Source organism: Festucalex cinctus, chromosome 16, assembly GCF_051991245.1.
Source record: "Festucalex cinctus isolate MCC-2025b chromosome 16, RoL_Fcin_1.0, whole genome shotgun sequence".
Lineage (NCBI taxonomy): Eukaryota > Metazoa > Chordata > Actinopteri > Syngnathiformes > Syngnathidae > Festucalex > Festucalex cinctus.
Window position 1 is genome coordinate 9,907,372 of NC_135426.1, and position 22,079 is coordinate 9,929,450.

Genomic DNA, 22,079 nt, shown 5'->3' on the forward strand with positions numbered 1-22,079 from the left:
CTTGTATTTTTAACGCTAATGCTCCATGAAAGCGTATATGGCTGCCCAAATGAATGGACAAGTACAACATGTATTTATTTATTTTTTTTGTCCAACAATTAGGCCCTTTCAAAGCGCTAATGAGGGGGTTCCGCCACAAGTGTTTGGACATGAGTGGTGTAACGTACGCACACACACAAAACTTGTAGGTGTGCGCGTGTATGTGTGGACACGAACGATGGAAAAAAAAGAAAAGAAAAGAAAAAAAGAGACAAAAAAAGATGACAGATTGTGCCAGCATACGTACGATCTGTAAACATGACACACCCTGCACACTCTCCAACGACAACCCCAAACACACACTCACATATGCGTACAGTACAAACACGCACACACATGCCCAAAAGAAAACGTCTGTTTTGAAGTATCCAGACTATTAATTTGCATGAAAGCAGACTGCATGGCAGTGAGGGCCGTTTCTAATATTTTGGCGACCTTACTAGAATTGAACAAAAACCTAATATGTCAAATAATTACCATCATTTCATTATAATCAATTCACCATTTATTTCATAAAGTAAATATGTTAACTGTAGTGAACTATTTTTTTTTAAACATTATTAATGAATTATAAGAAAACTGAATACATGCAAAATAAGCAAAAGGTAAAATTTTATACAATAAAAAATTAATTCCCATTAAGAGTGTTAATTTTATTAATTTCATTAGATTTTATTTAATACAAATTAAATAGACATTCATATTATATAGTACTATTATGTAAAATGGTTAATTTTTGACAAAATAATGAATTCTCATTTTAAAATGTTATTTAGCTCAATTTGATTGTACTATATTATCCAACTTACAATAATTAATATAAATAAATAAGAAATATGCCAAATAATTTATTTCAATGTTCCATGATTTATTTATTCATTCATTCAGTCATTCATTATATTGATTACAAACATTGAATGTATTTAGAAAATTGCTCATTTACGTTTCCTTAAATCGATTATCCAATTATTTAAGAGGATAAACAGATTGCAGATACACATAAATATAATTTAACTAATCAATTTTAAGGGGGGTTCAAAAAATGTCTTAATTTGCTGTTCCTTATAGTTAGCTCATCTTACAAGTGGGCCAAAATATTACAAACAGCTCTCTCCATAGAATGCCATGCACGACTCAATGACTACCAAAACAAAAATTCAAGGTCAGCATACGTTTCTCAAATGTTCTATGTAGTGCAGATGTTCACCCCAAAAGTAATCATGCTAAGAATCTGGTGGCTCCCATTTTTGGTAGTAGCCAGCTGCAAGTGTCCTCGCCCCACTGTCCAATCAGCATTCAGCACTTCTGAGCGACCTAACTGACCCCCTCGCACCCTTCAGTCGTCCTCATCAGCCTTGACCTGAGGTGTGGGACCCCATTGTGTCCCCGTGCGCTCACAAAGGGAAGGTGAGGGGAAGAGGCTTGGGGGAGGAAGGGCTGACTAAAGTGATGCTTGTTAAAATAAAAAAATAGATATAAAAAAAAAAATCAAGTGCACTAATTGACAGGGGAGCTTTTCAGGGTCGAGAGGAGCAAAGAGAAAAAAAGGGTGGTTTTGTTTGTTTTGAAGGACAAGATGTGTTTTTAGGAGGCACTCAGTCAACAAAAGTATTGGCATGCCTACAGGAAGTGGAAAGCGGAAGAAAACGAATGTGGAACACTACATCTCTGTTCATCGCCAAATGTGGATGTGTGCTAATACTTTTGTCCATTTCTTACGTGTATGACTCGGACTCACAGTCGTCAAAGTTGGAGCAGCTGCGAACGTTATCAGGGATCCGCTTCGAGGGGTCCTGCAGATTGTAAAGCATCTTCAGGACTTTGTTCTTCCTCGCCTCCACGCTGTAGTCCTTCTCCTCATGTCCCACATCCGCCTCTCGTCCCGCAAATGTTTGGTCCGCAAGATCCACGTCACAACCTGCAACACAAGCAAGAATGTTCAGCAAGCTACAGTCAATGTGGAAGTTAGTCGGAAAAAAAAAAATAAAGAAAAAAAAAAGAAGCACATTTGACATCATTCGCCAAGTTGACACTTTGCCCACAAGCCCACATTTACCATGAAAAGAAATCCGACTGAAATGAATGAGATTTGATGAGTTTTTATTTAAGTATTCCCAAATCAATGGATTTATTCAATTTAGATACCGTCCACATTTCTCAACTGATTCAAACCGTTTCAACTCTTCAGCATATCTTTGGAAGTATTTTTCACATTTTCAGAATTTCACATTTTTCATGACAAAATTCCCAATGAATGAGATCAAATTCTAGATGTGATCTGGAATCAGACAATATATGCCCCAGGAGGCTTGAATTTTTGAAGCAAGTTGAAATTTGAACAGTGTAAATCAGAAGAATTATGTGACGTTACGTGGCAAAAAAGTGCGGAGAATAAAAATCACAATAACATATCATTCCCACAATAACTGGGGAGCTTTAGAGGGTTGTTGCCCCCCGTGCCGCCCCCCATTTTACGTGTATTGACTGTTTATCAGCGTTTTTGACAAAATTTTTAGGATTGAATTGTTTTTATTGTTTTTTTTTCCCCTGATGTATTTCAGTGGGTGCAAATTTTACACAAATTTTAGCTCTTTGCGGTGCGGGTCTGGCTCAATCCCCCGCAAATTGTGAGGCTCTACTGTACAATAAAAAACAGAAGTTGTTGAAATAGATTAGTTCATCTTCTGATTGGATCAGTGATCGGTTATCACTTTTTTTTTTTTAAACCGCTGATCAGCTCCAAAATCTCGATTGTCTAAACCCTAATTCAAACTATTATGACTTCCAACTGTTCAGATAATCCAGGACATTTTACCAAGAATTTTTCACATACATCAAATTCCCATACACATTTTCTTAAACATTCCACATTTTCCATGATGATATTGCCTTCATCATTAAAATCAAGCCGTTTTCAATCTCATATTTTCACTTTTTTATTTTTTATTTTTTTTTACAAACAGCATTTCAGTTCTGTATCAGCTCTTCAGCATTCACACATCTCTGAATGCAGCATCCACCTCCCTTTAAGAAGAACCCGGAAACAAGCGTCCATTTTGTCACCCAGCAGCCAATTAAGAGTGTTAATAAGCATCCACACAAAAGCCATAGTTGACACGCGGATCATTTTGGATTGAGGGTAGAACATCCGTCAAGTAACCGAGACGGGCGCCGGGTCGGCCGCGCCGATTGATGGCGCCGCGACTCATTTGCCGGCAGCGGCCATCCGGCACGCTGAACACAATCACGCCGACGTGCCGAATTGGTGTCCAGTCACGGGGGACGACAGGAAGGACAAGATGAGAAATGTGTGTTCCTTTCGACACCGCGCCTAGCAAACATCTGGGATGATGCATGTGACTATTTGAAAAATAAAACTTTACAAGCTTTTTAGTACAAAACAAGCAACTTAATGTAAAAGTATCATTTGTTCTCTTGGTTTTAGTCAGAACTCGGGAAGCAGCAATTGGGATAAGAGTCTGTTAAGGCACAAATCATTCAAAATGTAATGTAATGTAATTGACTTTTTTTTTTTGCAACAGTGTAGTTAAACTAGCAAATAACAGAATAACTTTGAACCGGATTCTTAGTTCGCATCAGAACTTGGGCAGCAGCAGTTTGGACCAGCCTTTAGAGGCTCTGGTCATTTAAAATCTAATCTCTAAATAATTTAGAGGTGTTTAGTAAGAAACAGCATTGTGAAACTAGCAACTCACAATAGAAAATACTTTTTTTTTTCTTTTTTTTTGCTTCTAGCCAAAGCTCGGGAAGCAGCATTTTGGACCCGGTGGATTTTTTATTTTTTATTTTTTTTAAATATTCTGCTTGTCTAGAATGTAAGCACGAATACACAATTGCCTTTATTTTTTATTTTTTGGTAAGAAACAACACAGTGAGTCTAGCAGATAACTGGGGAAGTATTTCTTTTCCTTGTTCTCATCAGAACTCAGGCAGCAGCATTTCTTTTGGCCCAGCTGTTGATTCTTTCTAAGTGCTGTGATTATCACACATCTGATCTTGAATACATCATTCAAAGATATTCAACAACTAAAAGTGCCATGAAGCTAGCAACTAAGTAAGTACACAACTCCGATCCATCCACCTAGGTCGAGTCAGAACTCGGCAAGCAGCGTTTTCGGACCAGCTGGAAAGTCTTAAGCGGTTGTGGTCATCCAACAGATAATCCCTAACAAAGAACTGACAGCATTTTATTCCAAAACACCCGCACTGGGCAGGTCGCCGTGGCAACCGCTGCAACTGAGGTGCGCAGACATCTGCATTTGGGGGTCAAATCCCCTCACAGAGGACAAAAAAGGCACAAGTCGCTGCGACATGAGGACCAGGCGAGGGCAATGCGCTGCGACTTGTATCTCTTTTTGTGTGTTTGGGAAAAATGATGAGCAGCAATCGCGGGGGGCCCGAAGCTATTCACCGACAACACCCCCCCCCCTTCCAAGAATGCGCAAATGATTATTCATGGGCCTCCGCCAGCCTCTCAATCAGGCCTGACAAGTGCCAATCAAAGGCGGGCGCAGTCGGCGACGCTTGAAGAGCCACTGGAGGATTTTGCACAGACAATAGTGACACGACAGTGTGTGGTCCCGGCGCTTTACGCCGCTAATCTGCGTCCTCGGCCAGTTCAGATTAACGGCCCTTTTGTGGCGAGCCACACGTCGCCGTGATAACGTCTTGGGTAACAGCTGAATGCTAACCGGCGGGGGTTTTAGGGAGCGCTCGGGGATTAGTCCGGCTATGAATTCCTGATGAGCTCAAAAGGTCTAATCATGACAGTCGCAGCTGGTTCGCCGCCAAGACTGACCCCCAAGACTCGGCCGAGTGGGAAATCAACGACTTTGTTACGCAGATGACAATTTTGATGAAGTAACAGGGTCGTGACGCTAGCGACTAACTCGACAACTATGACCTCTTCTCATAGTTCTAGTCAGACTGCGGAAGAAGCATTTAGGACTAGCTGTGGAGTCTTTCGAGGCTCTGGTTGTCCAAAATCGGATCTCTTATACCCAACTGTCAAAGTTTTTAATAGAAACAGCACAGAAATGTGCAGCTAACTGGATTATCTCTTCTCCTAGTTCTTGTTACAACTTTGGCAGCAGCATTTGTGCATCATCTGGGGATTTTTTTCGAGGATCTGGTCATCCAAAAAATTATCTCTAATAACTGACATGTTTTCAGTACAGTGAAGTTAGCACATGATCTGTTATCCTAATTCTAGTCAACACTTGGGCGGCAGCATACTGGGCCATGTGGAGATCATTTACAGGGAATCTGGGTGTCCAAAATGTCATTTCCAATTGTGTGAGATCGCACTAGAGACTGTGATCTCTTGTCCTAGTTCTAGTGAGAACTCGGGCAGCAGCATTTGTGGACCATTTGAAGAAAGTTAAGCGGCAGTCCAAACTGCAATCATCAGTACCATTCTGACAAGATGATCTCTGAGACGTTTTAGAAATCAGATCTGTTTTTTTGATTCCAGTCAGAACTCGAGTGGCAGTATTTTGGACCAACTAAAGAGTCTATGGTCAGCTCTGGTCAACCATAATCTGACCACTAACACCATTTTCTGGTAAACAAATATGATGTCTTTTACCCAATCTAGTCAGAACTCGGGCCTCAGCCTTTTTGGACCAACCGGAGAGTTATATAGAGGCTCTGATCATCCATAATGTTACTATATATTTTTTTTAAAGATCATTTGAGAATTATGATCTCTTTTCCTTGATCTAGTCAGAACATGGCGTGCATGGCATTCTATGGTCATAACATGTTGGAGGGTCTTTGGAGTCTTGCTGTAACCGCCTTTTGGAGTACTACAAAAATATTGATTGTAGAAAGGAACTCCTTAACGAAGGAGGCGCGAGAGACAGATGGGCCAGCGTGGGAGGATGCGCGGCGCCCCTGACCTTTTTCCTTCGCTTGGACAAAAAGGCACGTACACAGGTGAAGACGAGATACGGCGGAGGGGCCAGCCGACCGCGGCAAGGATTAGGCCGGCTTAAGTGTACCGGAGGAGAATGACAACTCAACCTGGCCACGACGAGCGAGGGACACAATGGCGCCAATTAGGTGGCCGCCCACTGGCACCGAGGTTGCTTTTAGCGGATCACACGCTCACCAAGGAGACCGTCTCGCCTCGATTCATTTCTGACGCTGCTTGGACAGATTGAAAGCGGTGCGCTACCTTGTGCAGGCGATGATAAACATGATAAACGGTCACGTGATGGACTTGGGGTTATGAGGCATGATGAAGGAGACCTGGAACCTCCCATGGACCAGTCCTGGAAGGATGGACACATCAAGTCATGAGGATCACTTCAAATGAAGAGTCACAATACAGACAAAATGATGTTGACGTTTGTCGTGGGTACAAACTGTCAAAATTGAGGCTATTGTAAACTGAATGTGGACCAAATTGTGCACATCTTGCATTTTCCTGTTTTTAATTTATTTATTACTAATAAGGTACAATACAATTCAACATAAATCACAAAGACAGGCAGTATAGTAAAAAAAAAAAATACATTTCCATTGCATGAATGAAGGCTTATATAATTATATAAATGATGTGATTATTACTATTAGTTTTATACACCAAGACCTTTACTAAAGCCACTTTGATCAAATTTAAGACCAATCGTTTCGTAAATAGGAACATTTGTAGTGACCTATATTGGACTTTTATTTTCACTCTGTGTATTATTTCTATTCATTCTATTGTGCAATGTGTCCGCTATTGTAACTGGCGAGAGCAGTGACCACGTTAATCATATCAATTCAGTGTGACAGAATGTGCTGCTTAGATTTTCTTTGACTCGACTATTTCAAGTGAATCTGTTGATTTCTATTGTGCAAGTTGCAGTTCTCATAAATGATTGGCAAGGGGAGTCATTCCATTACTCACGACGTGACATATTCAGTGTGACATCGAGTGTGATGTTTAGATTTTTACTTGTGTCTGTGGATTATTTCTCGACATTCTGTTAATTTCTACTGTGTCAGGTACAAGTTATGAATAAAACTTGCGAGAGGAGCCATTTTATTAATCATGACGCATTCAATCAGACACCGAGTACGCTGTCATGTTTTTCTTTTACTCTGTAGATTATTTCTAGTGGCTCTGCTTATTTCCATTGTGCAAAGTGTCATTTTATCATGAAAACCTAGTGAGACCAGTTGATCGCGTTAATCACGACACATTCAATGAGACACCGAATGTGCCGTTTAGAATTTTTTTTCTCTCAGATTATTCATAGTGGTTCTGGTGATTTCAGTTGTGCAGGGTGTGTCAGTTTGCATGAATAACTGTCAACATGAGCCATGGTTGGTAATACAGCAGTTGTATATCACATCTCAGTTGTGTGCACCAAGGACATCTTTTTTAACTCCTGGTGGTAATGTCTAATCATTGAGCTTATTTCTATTGTGCAACATTCAGGTTATCATGGGGGCAGATGCTGTGGGTGAGGGGTTTGGCGGCTTGGTCACTCACCGAACTGTCATCTTCCGGGACCTTCCACGACGAGTCAGGAGTCCCCATTGGACCTGATGAGGGCGACAACGTGAATGCAGCTCAGATCACAGGAAGTCATTTGTATGAGGTTGTGTCAAGCAGGCAGGTGAATGTGTATGTACATAAACGCTTGCCGCTGGCACGCACCCACACGCACTTATCTTTTGTAATGGCGTCTATGTGCACAGATATGAGTAAGGCAGCACACCGGGCTGATGCCGAGTGTAATCTGTGAGCAAATAGCGGCCGTCAAAGACGAGCACCTGTCTGCGGGAGCGTGCCAGGTGCAAACATTGTTCTTAGGATGGGGGGGGGGGGAAAAAAAAAAAAAAAAAAAAAAGACAAGCTCATTGTCAACATTCATACAACTAGGAGAAGTCGCATCTCGTATGTGTATTGTGTCATTTTGTCGGCAAGGACGGGGTTGGGGTGGTGGGGGGTGGATGGTGGACCTCCATGTCCTTTAAGCCACCTCAATATGGATTCTTCTTTGAAATGACAAAATGCCTCAAAGCATGCTGGGAGGTTGACACTCAGCATGCCATTCATAATAACGACATCATGAAACAGAATGTAGCGAATCAAAGTGTTTTGGGCACATTTTTGCCCTCCATTCACTGGACAACAACGAGCTGCTCCTTGTGGTGTGCATGACATGGCCACCCGGGGGCAGTATAATTTTGACATACTCAACTCAAAGTGTATTTATATAGCACTTTCAAACAGCCTGAGCTGTCATACGGTCACAGCTCCTCAGTGAACTGCAGTAACCTTAGTCGCTCTTCGCTGAGGATAAAGAATATGTGCCTGTTAGTATTGTAATGTTTGTCTACATGTGTTGATTCATATGTGTGTTCAAATTAGTGTTGTTCCGATACCATTTTTTGGCCCCCCGATACCCAGCTTTGCAGTATAGGCCGATACCGATACCATACAGATACCTATGGGGGTTTTTCCCCCTCAACATGAAAAAGCTGTCCTGCCATTGGTTCAGAGCATTAAAGGGCCAATAGGATATCTTAGATCGGCATGCAGTGAACATGTCACATATCAGTGAACGTTGTGCACGAGCAAGACGCAAGATGCTGCATCCAAAATCCTATATTAGTGTTGGAATTAATGGTATCGGCATCTTACTTGTGCGTACTCACCGATAACGATACCACTGTTTTAATGCAGTATCGGCACCTCTGCCGATACCAGTATCGGTATCAGAACAACACTAGTTCAAATCCATTGAAAGGGTTGTAATGCCACAACATAGATGCTATTCGCTAGCAAGTCCATGGCAACAGATAATCCTACGCTGTGTATTTTATTATTTTTTTTAATACACAACATGTAATTCTGTGTCTTATGTTTAGTTTTACAGTAACTGACTTTCTCCTGGCTTCTGATTGGCTCAATGGTACTTGTTTACATGCTAGTGAGCTAGCTAGCTAGCATGAGGGGCTAAAGCCAAACTGTGGCAGGGCTTTTGACAAGCCCATAAAATTTATCTAGCGGTCGCACCGAGCTGCTTATCTGTGTCGGACTTTCCGGGGTTAATGATCGACTCCAGCGGTTTGATCTTTATGAATTTGCCGCAAGAATATTGGAGGAAGCAGTTAAGCCTAGTGGGGGAAGGGGTGGCACATTTGAGACGCCCGCCGCCAATAAAGTCAACGCGTCGTCGCTACGGCAAAACACACACGCAGACGCACACACCTGCCCGCTTATCAAGCCATCTCGCCTAAACTGTCAAGCGGCACGTCTGGCCGAGATTGATACAGACGACTGCAAAATATGTCCTTTGACGCATACAACATATTTTCATAAACAAACACAGGCAGACTTTGAAGGGTAGAATGTTTGTACTTTGGCTGCTTCTTTGCATAATCATAAATAACTGAAAAATCAATCATAAAACAGTTCATTGATAAAGATTTTACAAATTTATTGTTCTTGTAAAACTAAAATTCATTGTGTAAAACTACATAACACAAGCACATAAAATATGATTATTAATCATATGGAAAAGAAATTATAGTGGTAAATAAATGAGAAATAGGAGAGTAATAAAATAGATTTGTTTTAAAATATCCAAATCTGTTATACACGGTAGTTCATAAATATGTAAAACATAGCAAACAAAAATACAATAAGTAAAAGAAAATAAATCTTGTACTTGTATTTATGGATTGTATTTCATATGCACTATGCAAATATGTACTCATAATTAAAACAAAATATATATAATATGACAATAAATAACTAAATACTGTAACTCGTAATCAAAATCAACAACTGTAATCTAATACTGTACATAAACTATAAAAGCAAGCAAAAAACTGCAAGTAAAAGGTGTGGCAATACCTTCTGAGGTCACCATGTCATCATGGTGGGGGCTCCATTCGTCAGGGAGGAAATGGTCCCCCATGCCGCCACCGAGTGTGCTCTCCGGCGAGGTGCGCTGCAGCAGAAGCAGCTGCACGCGCGACAGCGAGCCCATATTACCCGAATGGCAACCCACCGTCAAGGTCGACATACCTGCACACAACGACGCCTCTGAAAAACAAAACAACAAAATCAAAACATAGAAAGATCTGAAACACAAAAGGAGGACATATTCTATTTGATTGATTCTACTGAATGATGTGGAATGGAAGTCAAAAAGGTTTGAATCGGTCAATAAATGAGAAAAAATGAAATAAATTTATGGCTTTTATTTTGAAATGTCGAAAACAAAATGTTGGTTTGAATTGGTGAAAAAAATAAAATAAAACTGGTTATTTTAATACTGCAAATGTAGAATTTTTTTGTAAGTGGAAATTACAGTAACGTTGATAAGTGTGAAAAGGTGAATTGAGTTGAAAGATTTCAATTTCAAATAGGAATGAATGATTGGAATTTGTTAATTTGAACGTATCATTGGGAGTGAATAGTGAATTTTTGGTGGAAAAAGGTTGAATTTTAGGAAGAAAAATGCAAGTTTTGGAATAATAATAATAATTAAAAAAAGTAGCCCTGAACATATTTTTTTAGTGTATTGAAACTGGAATGGTGTGAATTATTAAATCCAAAGTACGGCCCGGGGGCCATTTGTGGCCCGTCCTCCATTTTTCAGTGGCCCATGACAGATACTAAAAATGGCATGCATTTGACAGTTGAAATAATAAAAAAAATGTTTGGAGATGTTCAAAGTAAGAAGGGAGGGTGTTGGAAAATAGCTTTTACTATTACAACTAAATTGGTTTATATACTGTAGCATTTTTCTAGATATGCAAAAGCACAAATTAAATTTAATTGAATACAATTTCTCTTCATAACACGTGGCCTTTGCGTCCTTCTGTTTTTCTGTATGTGGCCCTCAAATGAAAAAGTTTGGACACGATTGCATTAAATGAATGTGAAAAAAGTGATCAATGCAGAATGTGAAATTTTTGGGGTAAAAATTTAGGAGTACTCCAGTGGAAAAATGTGACTTTTTTTGGTAAGTGGGAATTTTGGGAATGTTGAAAATCCTTCTGAAAGCTAAATTGAATGTTCTGAATTTCATGGGAATTACGTAAATGTGTCATTTTGAATGTGCCATTTGGAATGAATGGTGAAATTTTGGTTGAAAAATGTAGAATTTTGGGGGTGAAACATGAATTTTTGGAATGAGGAAATGCAAGCACACTGAATTTGTTGAAATATAATAAAATAACCTTCAGCCCTTACACAATCATTGAATGTGGTGATACAGAAATGAACGTTCATCAATTCTGGCCTTGGAATGACTTGTTCAACTGGAAAGGGAAATTACACACACGCATGCACGCACACACGCGGTCACACCCAATTAGAAGTGGATCAGTGACAGTGTGGCTGGGTGCCCATGCAAATCCGTCCCGATCCACGTTGGACGGGTGTGGAGGTGGAATTCCACATACACACAAACACCCAGAATACTTCACTCACGCACACACAGTCATTCCTAACCACCTGTATGCACACTTCACCCTCACTCAATTTAGTCTGCCGTGGTGGTGTGCAACAAAGTCCAAGAATCGTTTGTTAGGTGGCGATGGCAAAATCTTTGTGGACTTTGGGAGAGGAAATCCCGGGATAACAGACGGCCACACTTGCAGCAGCTTCATCATTAGCCAAAAAGTGTCCAAATAGATTGAGAGGACACTATGCGCTAATCTGGGGGCTAATCCCACTGTTGCTACACACTTGTACACAAAATGAACACAATCAAGTCAATACATTTCCCCCAAACGCAATAACGCATTATTAATGGCTTTGAATTTCTTCTTTGATAACTATATCTATTAGATTTTTTATTTTTTTTTGTTGACATGTAAGACGGGGGGGATCCCCCGCAGTTTATTGTAGGGCACGATGGTTTCTGTGGCAGTTGCCCACCCTGATCCTTCCACAGCCTGGGGGGGGTGGGTCAAAGGTCAGGGGGTTCAGACAGAGGTTGTGACAAGCAAGCAGGTTAAACACCTTGTTGGGGATTACACAGGAGGAAAGTCTTCATTTGGACACAAACGCGCATGCACATGTACACACAATACAAGACATGCAAGTGGCTTTGTGCACTTTGGGCGGACACGGAAAGTGTATCTGGTCACCATCTGAGGCTGGGGAGCGGGGATAATTGAGACATTAGATGAATGGGAAAACTATCCAAAAAAAAAAAAAAGAATAATGTCATCATCATCATTGTGGAGTTCTGACTCCACCCATTTGATGAACAGCAAACAAATGTGACAGCGCTTCATTTTTTTCCACATTTTACTATGTAACTGCCTCAACTATTGTTTTTTTATCCTTAAAATTAAGACAGCTTTCTTTCTTTTTTCACATTTTGTTATGTTGCAGCCTAGCATAAAATGTGTCAAGTGTGCAAAATTATAATGCATATAGAAAGTGAATGTACAAAACACCCAACAATGACAGTGTAGAAATTCATTTTTTTAATTGTTGCATATTTAACACAATAAAAACTAAGCTAAAGATGGCATATATGTAAATCTTGTTGGTGTAACATAAAATGCTTTAAAAAAAAAAAAAAAAAAAAAAAAAAAAGGGGGGGGGGGGGCAAAATGTTAGAACACTCAACAATTACTGTCGGAATGAGCAATCATTTTAGCTTTAGGAAATTTGCAAAAAATATTCCATTAAAGTAATTAGTTTGTTAAGAATGTTTAAAAAAAAATATATATATATTTTTTTTTTCCTTCAGAATTTACAGTAGTTAGAATTTGTACAAAATTGCACTGCAGTTAATAGAAACCCGTTGCGATTTTTTTAGGGGTGTTAGTTAGTAATGAATGTTATAATCTACAATATTGTTTTAAACTACCAGAAAAAAAATAAAAATAATCTTCCGCATTGGAGTTTGTACAATCAAAGAAAAAAAAAATGAACTGAATCGGTTTGGCAATATGGTGGCAAGATTAATATCGGGCTTGCTAGCCAAATTAACAAAATTACAGAATGATTTTTTTATGCCACTTTTGTTCAGACCAAAACCAGCACTAGTATTTAACTCTTGAGTAGTCACCGACATAGATACCACTACTTGCCCATCACAAATAATAATAATAATAATAATAAAAAATCTAATTATGAAAAATAAAACAGTAAAAGACATTGCATTGATTGGTGGTTTGCATATAAATGTTTAAAATATTTCAAAATTAAAAACATTCTCTCAAATCCATTTTGTTCTCATACCGTGGCAAGGCGAATCCCCGCCAAGCATCGAGTCGGACGCTCGGTCTGAAGAAAGCGACGAGGGGGCGATGGCGTCAAGTTGGTCAAACAGGTCGGAGTGAGCGCCGCTGAGTTGCGTCATTGAGCCTGGCAACGCTGGAGTTGAGCCGCAGCGTCCTGCAAACACGGACATTTCCAAAAATTTGTCAAGCAACATGAAAATCTGGCAATAAATAAATAAATAAATAGTGTTTTTTGAACATGGAACACTTCAGCTTGTTTTCATCAGAATTTAGTCGGATTTGGTGGGGGAAAAAATACAAAATAAATCACCGTACTTAGGAGCAAAGTGACTAAAAATAAACATCCATTAAATTAGTCCAAAATCTCTTTTTTTTGGGGGGGGGGGAATGTCATCCATCTTTGTGGAGGAGAAGGTACTGAACTAATCAAGACGTTTGGTGTAAAATAGCAAAGATTCTCCTCCAAGGAGATCATCTAACATGTTATCGCAGACAAGATCTGGTCCTGGAAGTCTCCTCGGGTTTAGTTAAATCCGCTGCCCTCCAAACGCTCGGACCTCCGTGAGTGAAGACGCCCGGGTCGCTCAAAAGTCTCACCTTTGCAAAAGCCCCACATTTGCCTTGAAGCCCTCATTAATACAAAAAGTGTGCAGCTAATCGCTACTTCCTTATCTAATCTCTCAGTATCACAACAACACTGCGGACGTTTAGCGCAACAAAATCCATTTAGTTTGTTGGGAGTGGAATTTCATTTCGCACAATTCGCCGACAAAATGCACCGTAATTTTTTTTACTGACTTTTGAATTTGGGTATTGTATTCTTAGTTCACAAAATCTTAGCGTAAAATTTCATTAAAAAAAAACAAAAAAACCCCTCAAATTCCCCATTCATTTACACTGTTTATAGGGTTGTTTACATAAAATTAGACTGATACTTTCATACAATTACAACCTAAAATCATTACAAAAAAAAAAAAAAAAAAAAAAAAAAGTACCAAAAACAAATATTTGATCAACTCAAATTGCCTGTTCATTGGAATTTAGTGAGTGATGGCTATGATAAATTAGCAACTCCATCTTTGATATTAAATTATTAAAAATACCCCATAATTAGCAGAGAAGAGACATCTTAGCTTTAATTTGGTATTTTATTTTATTAAAAATGATATACAAATGTCAAACTACGCAGCACAATCTAGCCGTTAACGAGCATGCCAGAATCTTTGAGTGATTTTGATTGATCAGGAACATGTAATACGTATATATCCTACCTTCTTATACAATTGAATCCAAAATCAGTGCGAAAATCTTACATGTTTAAAAAAAAAGAAAAAAAAAAAAAAGTGTACTACCCCCACCCCCCAAAAAATAGCCTGGGTAGTTTAGAGAGTGTTCAGCAAAATGACATGTAAGTCTTGAGATGATAACCGAGCAATTTATGATTTAAAGTATTAATATAGGCAATTGCAAAAATTTTTAGGTGTCCATCATTTGCATACATCACTATTCATTTGTTGTTCATTTTAGTGTTAGCCATAAATGACCTCAACACGCATAGCGTTAGTCGGCCATGTTGGTGGGGTCTCTTTTATTGGAACGGCTCGACGGTGTCTATGAAAAAGACGGCCTAACATGCTGTTGTCCATTCTTTTGCTGCTGAAATGAATGAAGCAGTGGCACTCGCCGTGAAGGGAACAGCGGGCGACGATACAGCCCCCCAACCCCCCACCCCCCCTACCCATACAGCGCTCGCCCACTATCAGAACAAAAAAGGGGAGAAAAGCCACACACAATTTGCACATTGTGTGCCTCCTTTCACCAAGCAGTCAGATGTCAGCAGCCCGGGCCTTCATCGGGGCAACTGACGGTAAATTGGCCACGGCGGGAAGACGACGGGCCGCAATTCTATTGTGGCGAGCGGCGGCCCATGTGGATTTATGACACCGGGGGGAAGGGGCACATTTGAACGTGAATTAAATGGTACCAGCTTATCACAGGCACGCCACGGGAAACTAAGGTGACAAGGATTCTTGACTTGCCTTGTTTGCAGTACGTAATTATTCAGAGCCAAGTGTGGAGCTCACCTTTCATGGGGGAAATGGGAGGCAGCACGGGCCAGCGACGGGGGTCCGCAAAGGGGGTTCTTCTTGATGCTAACCCGGGACTCAACGCAGAGAGACCATGATGTGGATCCAATGGAGGGACTCCATCTGTGAAGACATCAATGGGACCTTGGAAGTTGTCCTCAGGTTTACTGGAAGGACGGCAGATGTCCGGAGGTCCAGTTGGGACGGCATTAAGTGGAAGGAAGTCAACTTCCGCGTTCCGAGGAGATGCTTGAAGATTGAGTCCTTTCGGAAGATTTGCCAATACAGATGACGTCTCCCTCTTATTGTCTGCAAAATGGATGTCAGGAGATTAGCACATGCTAAACTGATGAATCAGGTCACATTACCTTTACCTCAAGGTAAACATAACACAATGAGAAGATAACATGAAAACTATCCATCCATCCATCCATCCATTTTCTTGACCGCTTATTCCTCACAAGGGTCGCGGGGGCTGCTGGCGCCTATCTCAGCTGGCTCTGGGCAGTAGGCGGGGGACACCCTGGACTGGTTGCCAGCCAATCGCAGGGCACACAGAGACGAACAACCATCCACACTCACACGCACACCTAGGGACAATTCGGAGCGCCCAATTAACCTGCCATGCATGTCTTTGGAATGTGGGAGGAGACTGGAGTACCCGGAGAAGACCCACGCGGGCACGGGGAGAACATGCAAACTCCACCCAGGAAGGTCCGAGCCTGGACTCGAACCGAAACTAGTGCCATAAATATCAATACCCATGATAAATAGAGTAAATAGAGATAGTTTTAATTGATTGAGCAAATTGTTTTCCCCATGCTTCTCTTTAAATGTATTGCACAACAATGTTAAATAAAAATACCAAAGAAAATTTTTAATAAACTACGGATGTCAAAATTAGTGCGTTAATTTAAAGTTCCTTTCACGTCACTATTTTTTTTTCTTTTTTTTTTAATGAGCGCCCCTTACTTGGAAAGCCTATATGGGCTATATGCTACCGAAGAGGTGGGACGTGATTTTATTTCCGGTCCGGGTTGCGAACGTGCAACCCAGCGGCACAAAGTCGGAAGCACAAGTATTTTTGACGCAGCCCATACGTCGCAAACCGAACCGGAAACAAAATGTGCAAAAAACAGTCCCGCCTCTTCCGTGGCATATACCCCATTGGTCGAATTCGTCGCAACGCAGCAGGCACGTCCAGATCAAAATTTTGCAGTAACAACTGACAATGCATATTTGTGGTGACAGGGGTCAAGTTATATTTTACCATTTAAAAATGTGCAGACTTTCACAAGTTACTTCATGTTAAAGATTAGATAACTCTTAATAGAAAAAGAAAAATGCACTGAGCTGTCACCAATGTCTTACAAATGCAATTATGCCATCTAGTGGCAAAAAATGAGCTCAACACAAATCAAAATCATTTTTTACAGTACAGTACATTACTTAATTTTGTGAATTATGAAATTACTATCAATGGCTAAAAGATGCAGCTATGTTTCTATTAGCTTAACTTTTTTTTCACTTATGAAAATTGTAATTAATCGCGAGTTAACCATTGAAGTTGTGATTAATTACGATTCATTTTAATCGCCCGACACCCCTAAAATCAACACTTGTAAAACATTAAATACAAGTACTGTACTGCATTAAAAAGTTGAAGCAACTAACTTCATGCACACAGTTTGAACATTTAATTCAGTGATTCTTTGGTATACCACTAGAGGGAGCTTGCGTACTGGTACTATTATCACACTTCTGGATTGGATCAAGAGTTGAACTTTCGCATGTTATGACAACATTCTTGGAAGATGTGATGAACGACGCTAAAGCTAATGCTAACCCGATGGGATGCTGCTCCGTCTGCTGTCCAAGTCGGTGCTGCGGCTAAACCGACTGGAGGACGGACGACTGAAGTCCGACTCGGAGGCGACCTCGGAAGGCTTCGGCCCAGTTGGACTGAGGCAGAATTCCCTGCGGTGTTCTCCGGGTCCATGCAGTCCATCTTTCCCACTTATGGGAACGAGACCGCCGTGGACGTGTTCTGCTTTGCTTTGCGCTCTTCTGGGGTTCAAGTGCACGGAATGCGGACTCTGCACGGCGGATGATGGCGGAACGTCAGGTGGACTTGGAGCAGCATATCGGACTTGTTCACACGCTCGTCCATCACGGCCAGACCCTTCCAAGACAAGACAACATGAAAACATGAAGAAAAGCTTCTTGTGTTTGCAGCGTTCAGATCTTCTGTTGCTGACATTCTCGTTCCCAGTGCCCTCAGAGCAGGAACACTCGTTCCCCTGCTGGGTGGGCGAACAAAAGACGGGAAAAGAAAAAAACGCTGCGCCAGGCCGGGAGCAGCTGTCGCCATTCCCAAATTTACAATAGTGAGCAGGATAGGACCATGCTGGATTCGGATTTGCTAACAGCTGGAAAACAACAACAACAACCACCACCAAAATGAGTGATCACGCTAACAAGTAGGGGTGTTAAAAAAAAATCGATTCGGCGATATATCGCGATACTACATCGCGCGATTCTCGAATCGATTCAATAATCGGCAGAATCGATTTTTTTTTTTTTGATTTTTTTTTTTTTTTTTTTTTTTTTTTTTTAGGATTCACATCTTGAGCATGGAAGAATGTTATATGAACGGCACATTAAGCCTTAATATTTTTATTTTAATGCTGTTCAAATGTGAAACAGATTGCAAACTGTTTGTGTACAGTGGCTCACGGTTATAAGCCTCAAGTTTTAGATAAATATATTCATACAAATCTTACAGTGTACATGTACAAATTTACTGATAGTATTTTCTAAATTTGAATGGAAAAAAATCGCAACAATCGACATATAAATTCGTATCGGGATTAATCGGTATCGAATCGTGACCATTCGTATCGGGATTAATCGGTATCGAATCGAATCGTGACCTGTGAATCGTGATACGAATCGAATCGTCAGGTACTAGGCAATTCACACCCCTACTAACAAGCGCTAGCGGATTCAAACACACTCATACTTTGCTTTACATAAAGTCACATGAAGAAGACTTGAAATGATTTACAAAGTCCTTTTAACAGTATCAACCTACTTAAAAACTTCTGTAAACTTTCCAAAAGTGACTGCATTGTAATGTGGTTGCACAAGTGTGCACACCCTCAATTGGGATGTGGCTATTAAATAAGTTCAGCTGTTCTATCTTGTAAAGCTCCAGTTAAAGCTGAAGAAAAACGGCCCCAAATTAAGTTCAGATGTTCTAGTAGGCTTTTCCTGACTTTTTGTTTTCCAGCATAGTTTTTTTTTTCTTTTCCTTTTACTGCTAATTCAAACTAATTCCTACCACATTGTCGAGGGCCCAAGTTGAAGCTGGAGAAAAACAGTTGCATCCAAAAGTTTATATGTTCTAGTAGGCTTTTCCTGACATTTTTGTTTGGTTTCTAACACTGCTCATAATTCCTTCCATCATTTGACAAGAGCTGGGTTTCAAAAATTTAATAATCAATATCAAATTGATTTTACTCTCTGAGCCTTATATTGATTCATAAAACCAAAAATTGATTTTAATAACTTTTTCCCGACAAATTCACAAGAAAATAGAATTGTAAAGGCCAATTTTGTTTTTACTGTTTACTTGAAATTTACTATTCACATGAAATTAAAAATAATTTCTTAAATTTATGAAAGACCTGACTTACTGTATTGCACTTTAAGACAATTCAGAATCTTTTTACTTTATATATACACACAATTATTGAAAATTAATTGTGAAAATATTTTTATCCCATCCTTGCTGATGTCTATGCATGTGTAGCAATTCTGTGATTATAACACGTTACTTCCATTAATAAAAAAAATAATTAAAAAAAAGAAGAAAGAAACTTACTGCCTCCACACAATTTAATATAGAATTTAATATTTGCGCAGTTTTTTTTTTTTTTGTTTTTTTTTTTATCATGTCCTGGATAGTTAAGAAGATGTTGATGTTCCATAATTAATCAATATTGGATCGAATTGAAGTGAATGGAATTGGACAAAATCGAATCAAACTGAACTCTTGTGAATCGACATCGAATCAAATGAGTAAATTAGAATCGATACCCAGCCCAACGTTTTCCTGCTGATGCACACAATTAAGACTGAGGGGCACCATTTTAATCCTTCATCTCTCCTTTTCAAGCCTCCAGCACAAACATGAACTCCTTGTGGCTCCGCCCCCTTCCCCCTTGGCCTTTCTCTCCTTTCCCCTTTTGCACACCCCCAATTCTTTTCACCGCTCTTTCTCTTTCTTGGCGGACCACTGATTCGACGTGTGCGCGAGAGATGGAGGGTGGGGGGGCGGCGTCAGACAATCTCCTCTTGTTTCCTCCGCCAAGAAGAGTCAACGCAGGGAATAAAGAGAACACATTGCTGCACTGCTTCCCTTACAATGCGCCGCCATTCCCATCTGTTAGGTCCGAGCGTGCACGTGTAAATGACATGTGTCGGGGCGTACGAGCCACATCGGCTTCCTTCGGGGCAATTGTGAGCGGGCCCGGCGCCATATGGCGGAAGAATTACTTTTTAGGCCGCTCGTGTTGATACGCCCCCATCGCGCTCTTCTCACCCGTACACGGAGGTGAGGGCTGCACAAGATGCCTTCACATCAAAAAGGAGCTGCACAACTACCCGCAGCCAGTGAATATTCTGTCTACCAACAGGGCGGCACTGTTTGCACTGAAGCAAACACAGACAGGGAGATTAAAAGAGACATTTGATGACCAAGTGACTCACATGTCAATTGAGCGGGTACGTCAGCCTCACCCGCTGGTGCTCGGCAGGGACGGGTGGCCGGCCGCCTGCCCACAGACGGAGGCTGCGGTTGAGGCTTGGAGCTTAGGAAACAGGGAGGTCGGAGGCCTTGGCAGTCCGATTTCATGTGAGACAGGAAGCGAGGACAAATTGCAGGCGGACGCTGGGCGCTCACACGGACCTGGGGAGTAAAAGAAGGAGAACAACTACTCATATGACATATTTGAATGGAGAAATGAAATAATTTTCAAGCAAAAAGGGGCAGAAAATAAAAAAGTTCCTCTCTATACTCCTTTTAATTCAAATTGTGTTGTCTGATTTTTTTCCCTAATTATTTCAAATCAAATCAAACTATTTATATAGCACCTTTCATACATTCATATGCAACTCAAAGTGCTAAACAATTCAAACATCCATAATACAATAAAAAGAAAAAGTTACCACTCCCCCTATATCCCCATGATCGTGCCCACAGACACACGCAAACCACAACATGGCGGGGCACAGAAAAACCCTGTGAGGAAAGGCACCCAGGAGGAGTTCATCCACACAGACATGACGGCCAACCACCACAGGGAGGAATGCCATCCCAGAGACTGCCAGCCCACAGTGACCGCAGCCAGTTCCATATAGACAGAAGTGAGCCACAGCTCCCCGGGGCCAAGGGGCCCCCAGGACAACCGCCCGCCTGCAGGAGAAGAACAGCCATCCCTCCCAATGTGGAGGCTCCCCCATGAGGAAAGACTGGATTTAAAAACTTAGTAACTACCAAATAAAAACATTTTAACACAAAGAAAACAGTTAAACACTAGGGGGGGAAACAATAGGAAAAAAAAGCAAATAAAATAAATGCTAAAAGACAATCTAAATTAAAACAGCTAAAGAAATAAAAGGGGTTAAAAAGAAGAGAGATCATTCAAATGCCAAACTAAACAAGTGAGTCTTGATCCTCATCTTAAAAACATCAATAGTCCTGATGGCCTCCAGCAGGCTATTCCATAGGTGAGGATCATTTTAGAATTTTTATATGTACAAGTTGCATTACCGGTATATACACATTATCTTGATTCAATTACTGCTTATTTTACTTAATTTATATGGATTATTTACATATGTGCGTTATGGATTAAATTATTTCTTTCAATGTTGCACTACATCTCATACTTGCAATGAGTTCAAACATCACAAGGCTTCTCTGTCACCCCCGTGTGGCCACCACAACCACTACAGCGTTTTGTTGAGGCCCACGGTAAACAAGAGAGCCCCCCAAAAAGGTGAACAAGCAGCCACAGTGACCTTTCCAAAGCAAATAAGAATAAAAGTTCTCGTGTTTGTCTTGGATTTAGGAGAGGCCCTCACCCTTTTTGCACAGCATTCGAGCAGACATGGGTGAGAGTGATGGAGGGATGGATGAGGAAGAGGGAGGGGTGTGGGGGTGATGGTGGTTCACTGTCTGAGCCTCACACAGGGAGGATCAGCTTGGAACTCTCTTACTCTCAGATGTGCGGCTTTAAAGATTTGCATTCTTCTGATGTACACGAGTGAGCCACAAGAATAAGAACCCCCCCGCCTCATTACCTGCCACTCAGTACCCTGAAAAGAGTGGGAGGAGGCAGGTGTAGACACGTCACACGCCAACCCGAAGCCATCAAACTGCATCACAAAAACTAAAAAAAATAAATAGAAATCATTCTAATTAATTTTATAGGTGATGAAAGTGCAAAATACGTCTCCCATGATGTTATTTTCCTGTATTATTTTGGTTTTAAGGATCAAATTCACTCGCTCCGCGAGTCGTGGCGACCTCCTGGCGCCCAGCAACCCACGCGTGGTCCCCGCCGCCTCAGCCTAATGTCATTAGAGGCCATCTTGCGCCAGCGCCGCGACGCTGGACAATCCCACGCAGGAAGCGCATGTGCG

The 22,079-nt window shown here is 40.8% G+C and overlaps 1 protein-coding gene across 2 annotated transcripts in view; it reads right to left on the minus strand.

Moving 5' to 3' along the window:
• LOC144003712 (uncharacterized) overlaps window positions 1–22,079 on the minus strand; it is a 44,495-nt gene that overhangs the window by 17,221 nt on the left and 5,195 nt on the right. For both annotated transcript variants that reach the window (XM_077500227.1, XM_077500226.1), the window contains exons 4-11: window positions 20,142–20,340; window positions 17,215–17,550; window positions 15,366–15,677; window positions 13,280–13,435; window positions 9,923–10,114; window positions 7,547–7,599; window positions 6,239–6,335; window positions 1,778–1,957 (exon numbers count right to left, since the gene is read on the minus strand). In XM_077500227.1, the coding sequence (XP_077356353.1) occupies window positions 1,778–1,957; window positions 6,239–6,335; window positions 7,547–7,599; window positions 9,923–10,114; window positions 13,280–13,435; window positions 15,366–15,677; window positions 17,215–17,550; window positions 20,142–20,286 (1,471 nt within the window). In that variant the 5' untranslated portion in view covers window positions 20,287–20,340. The remainder of the gene's footprint in view (window positions 1–1,777; window positions 1,958–6,238; window positions 6,336–7,546; window positions 7,600–9,922; window positions 10,115–13,279; window positions 13,436–15,365; window positions 15,678–17,214; window positions 17,551–20,141; window positions 20,341–22,079) is intronic.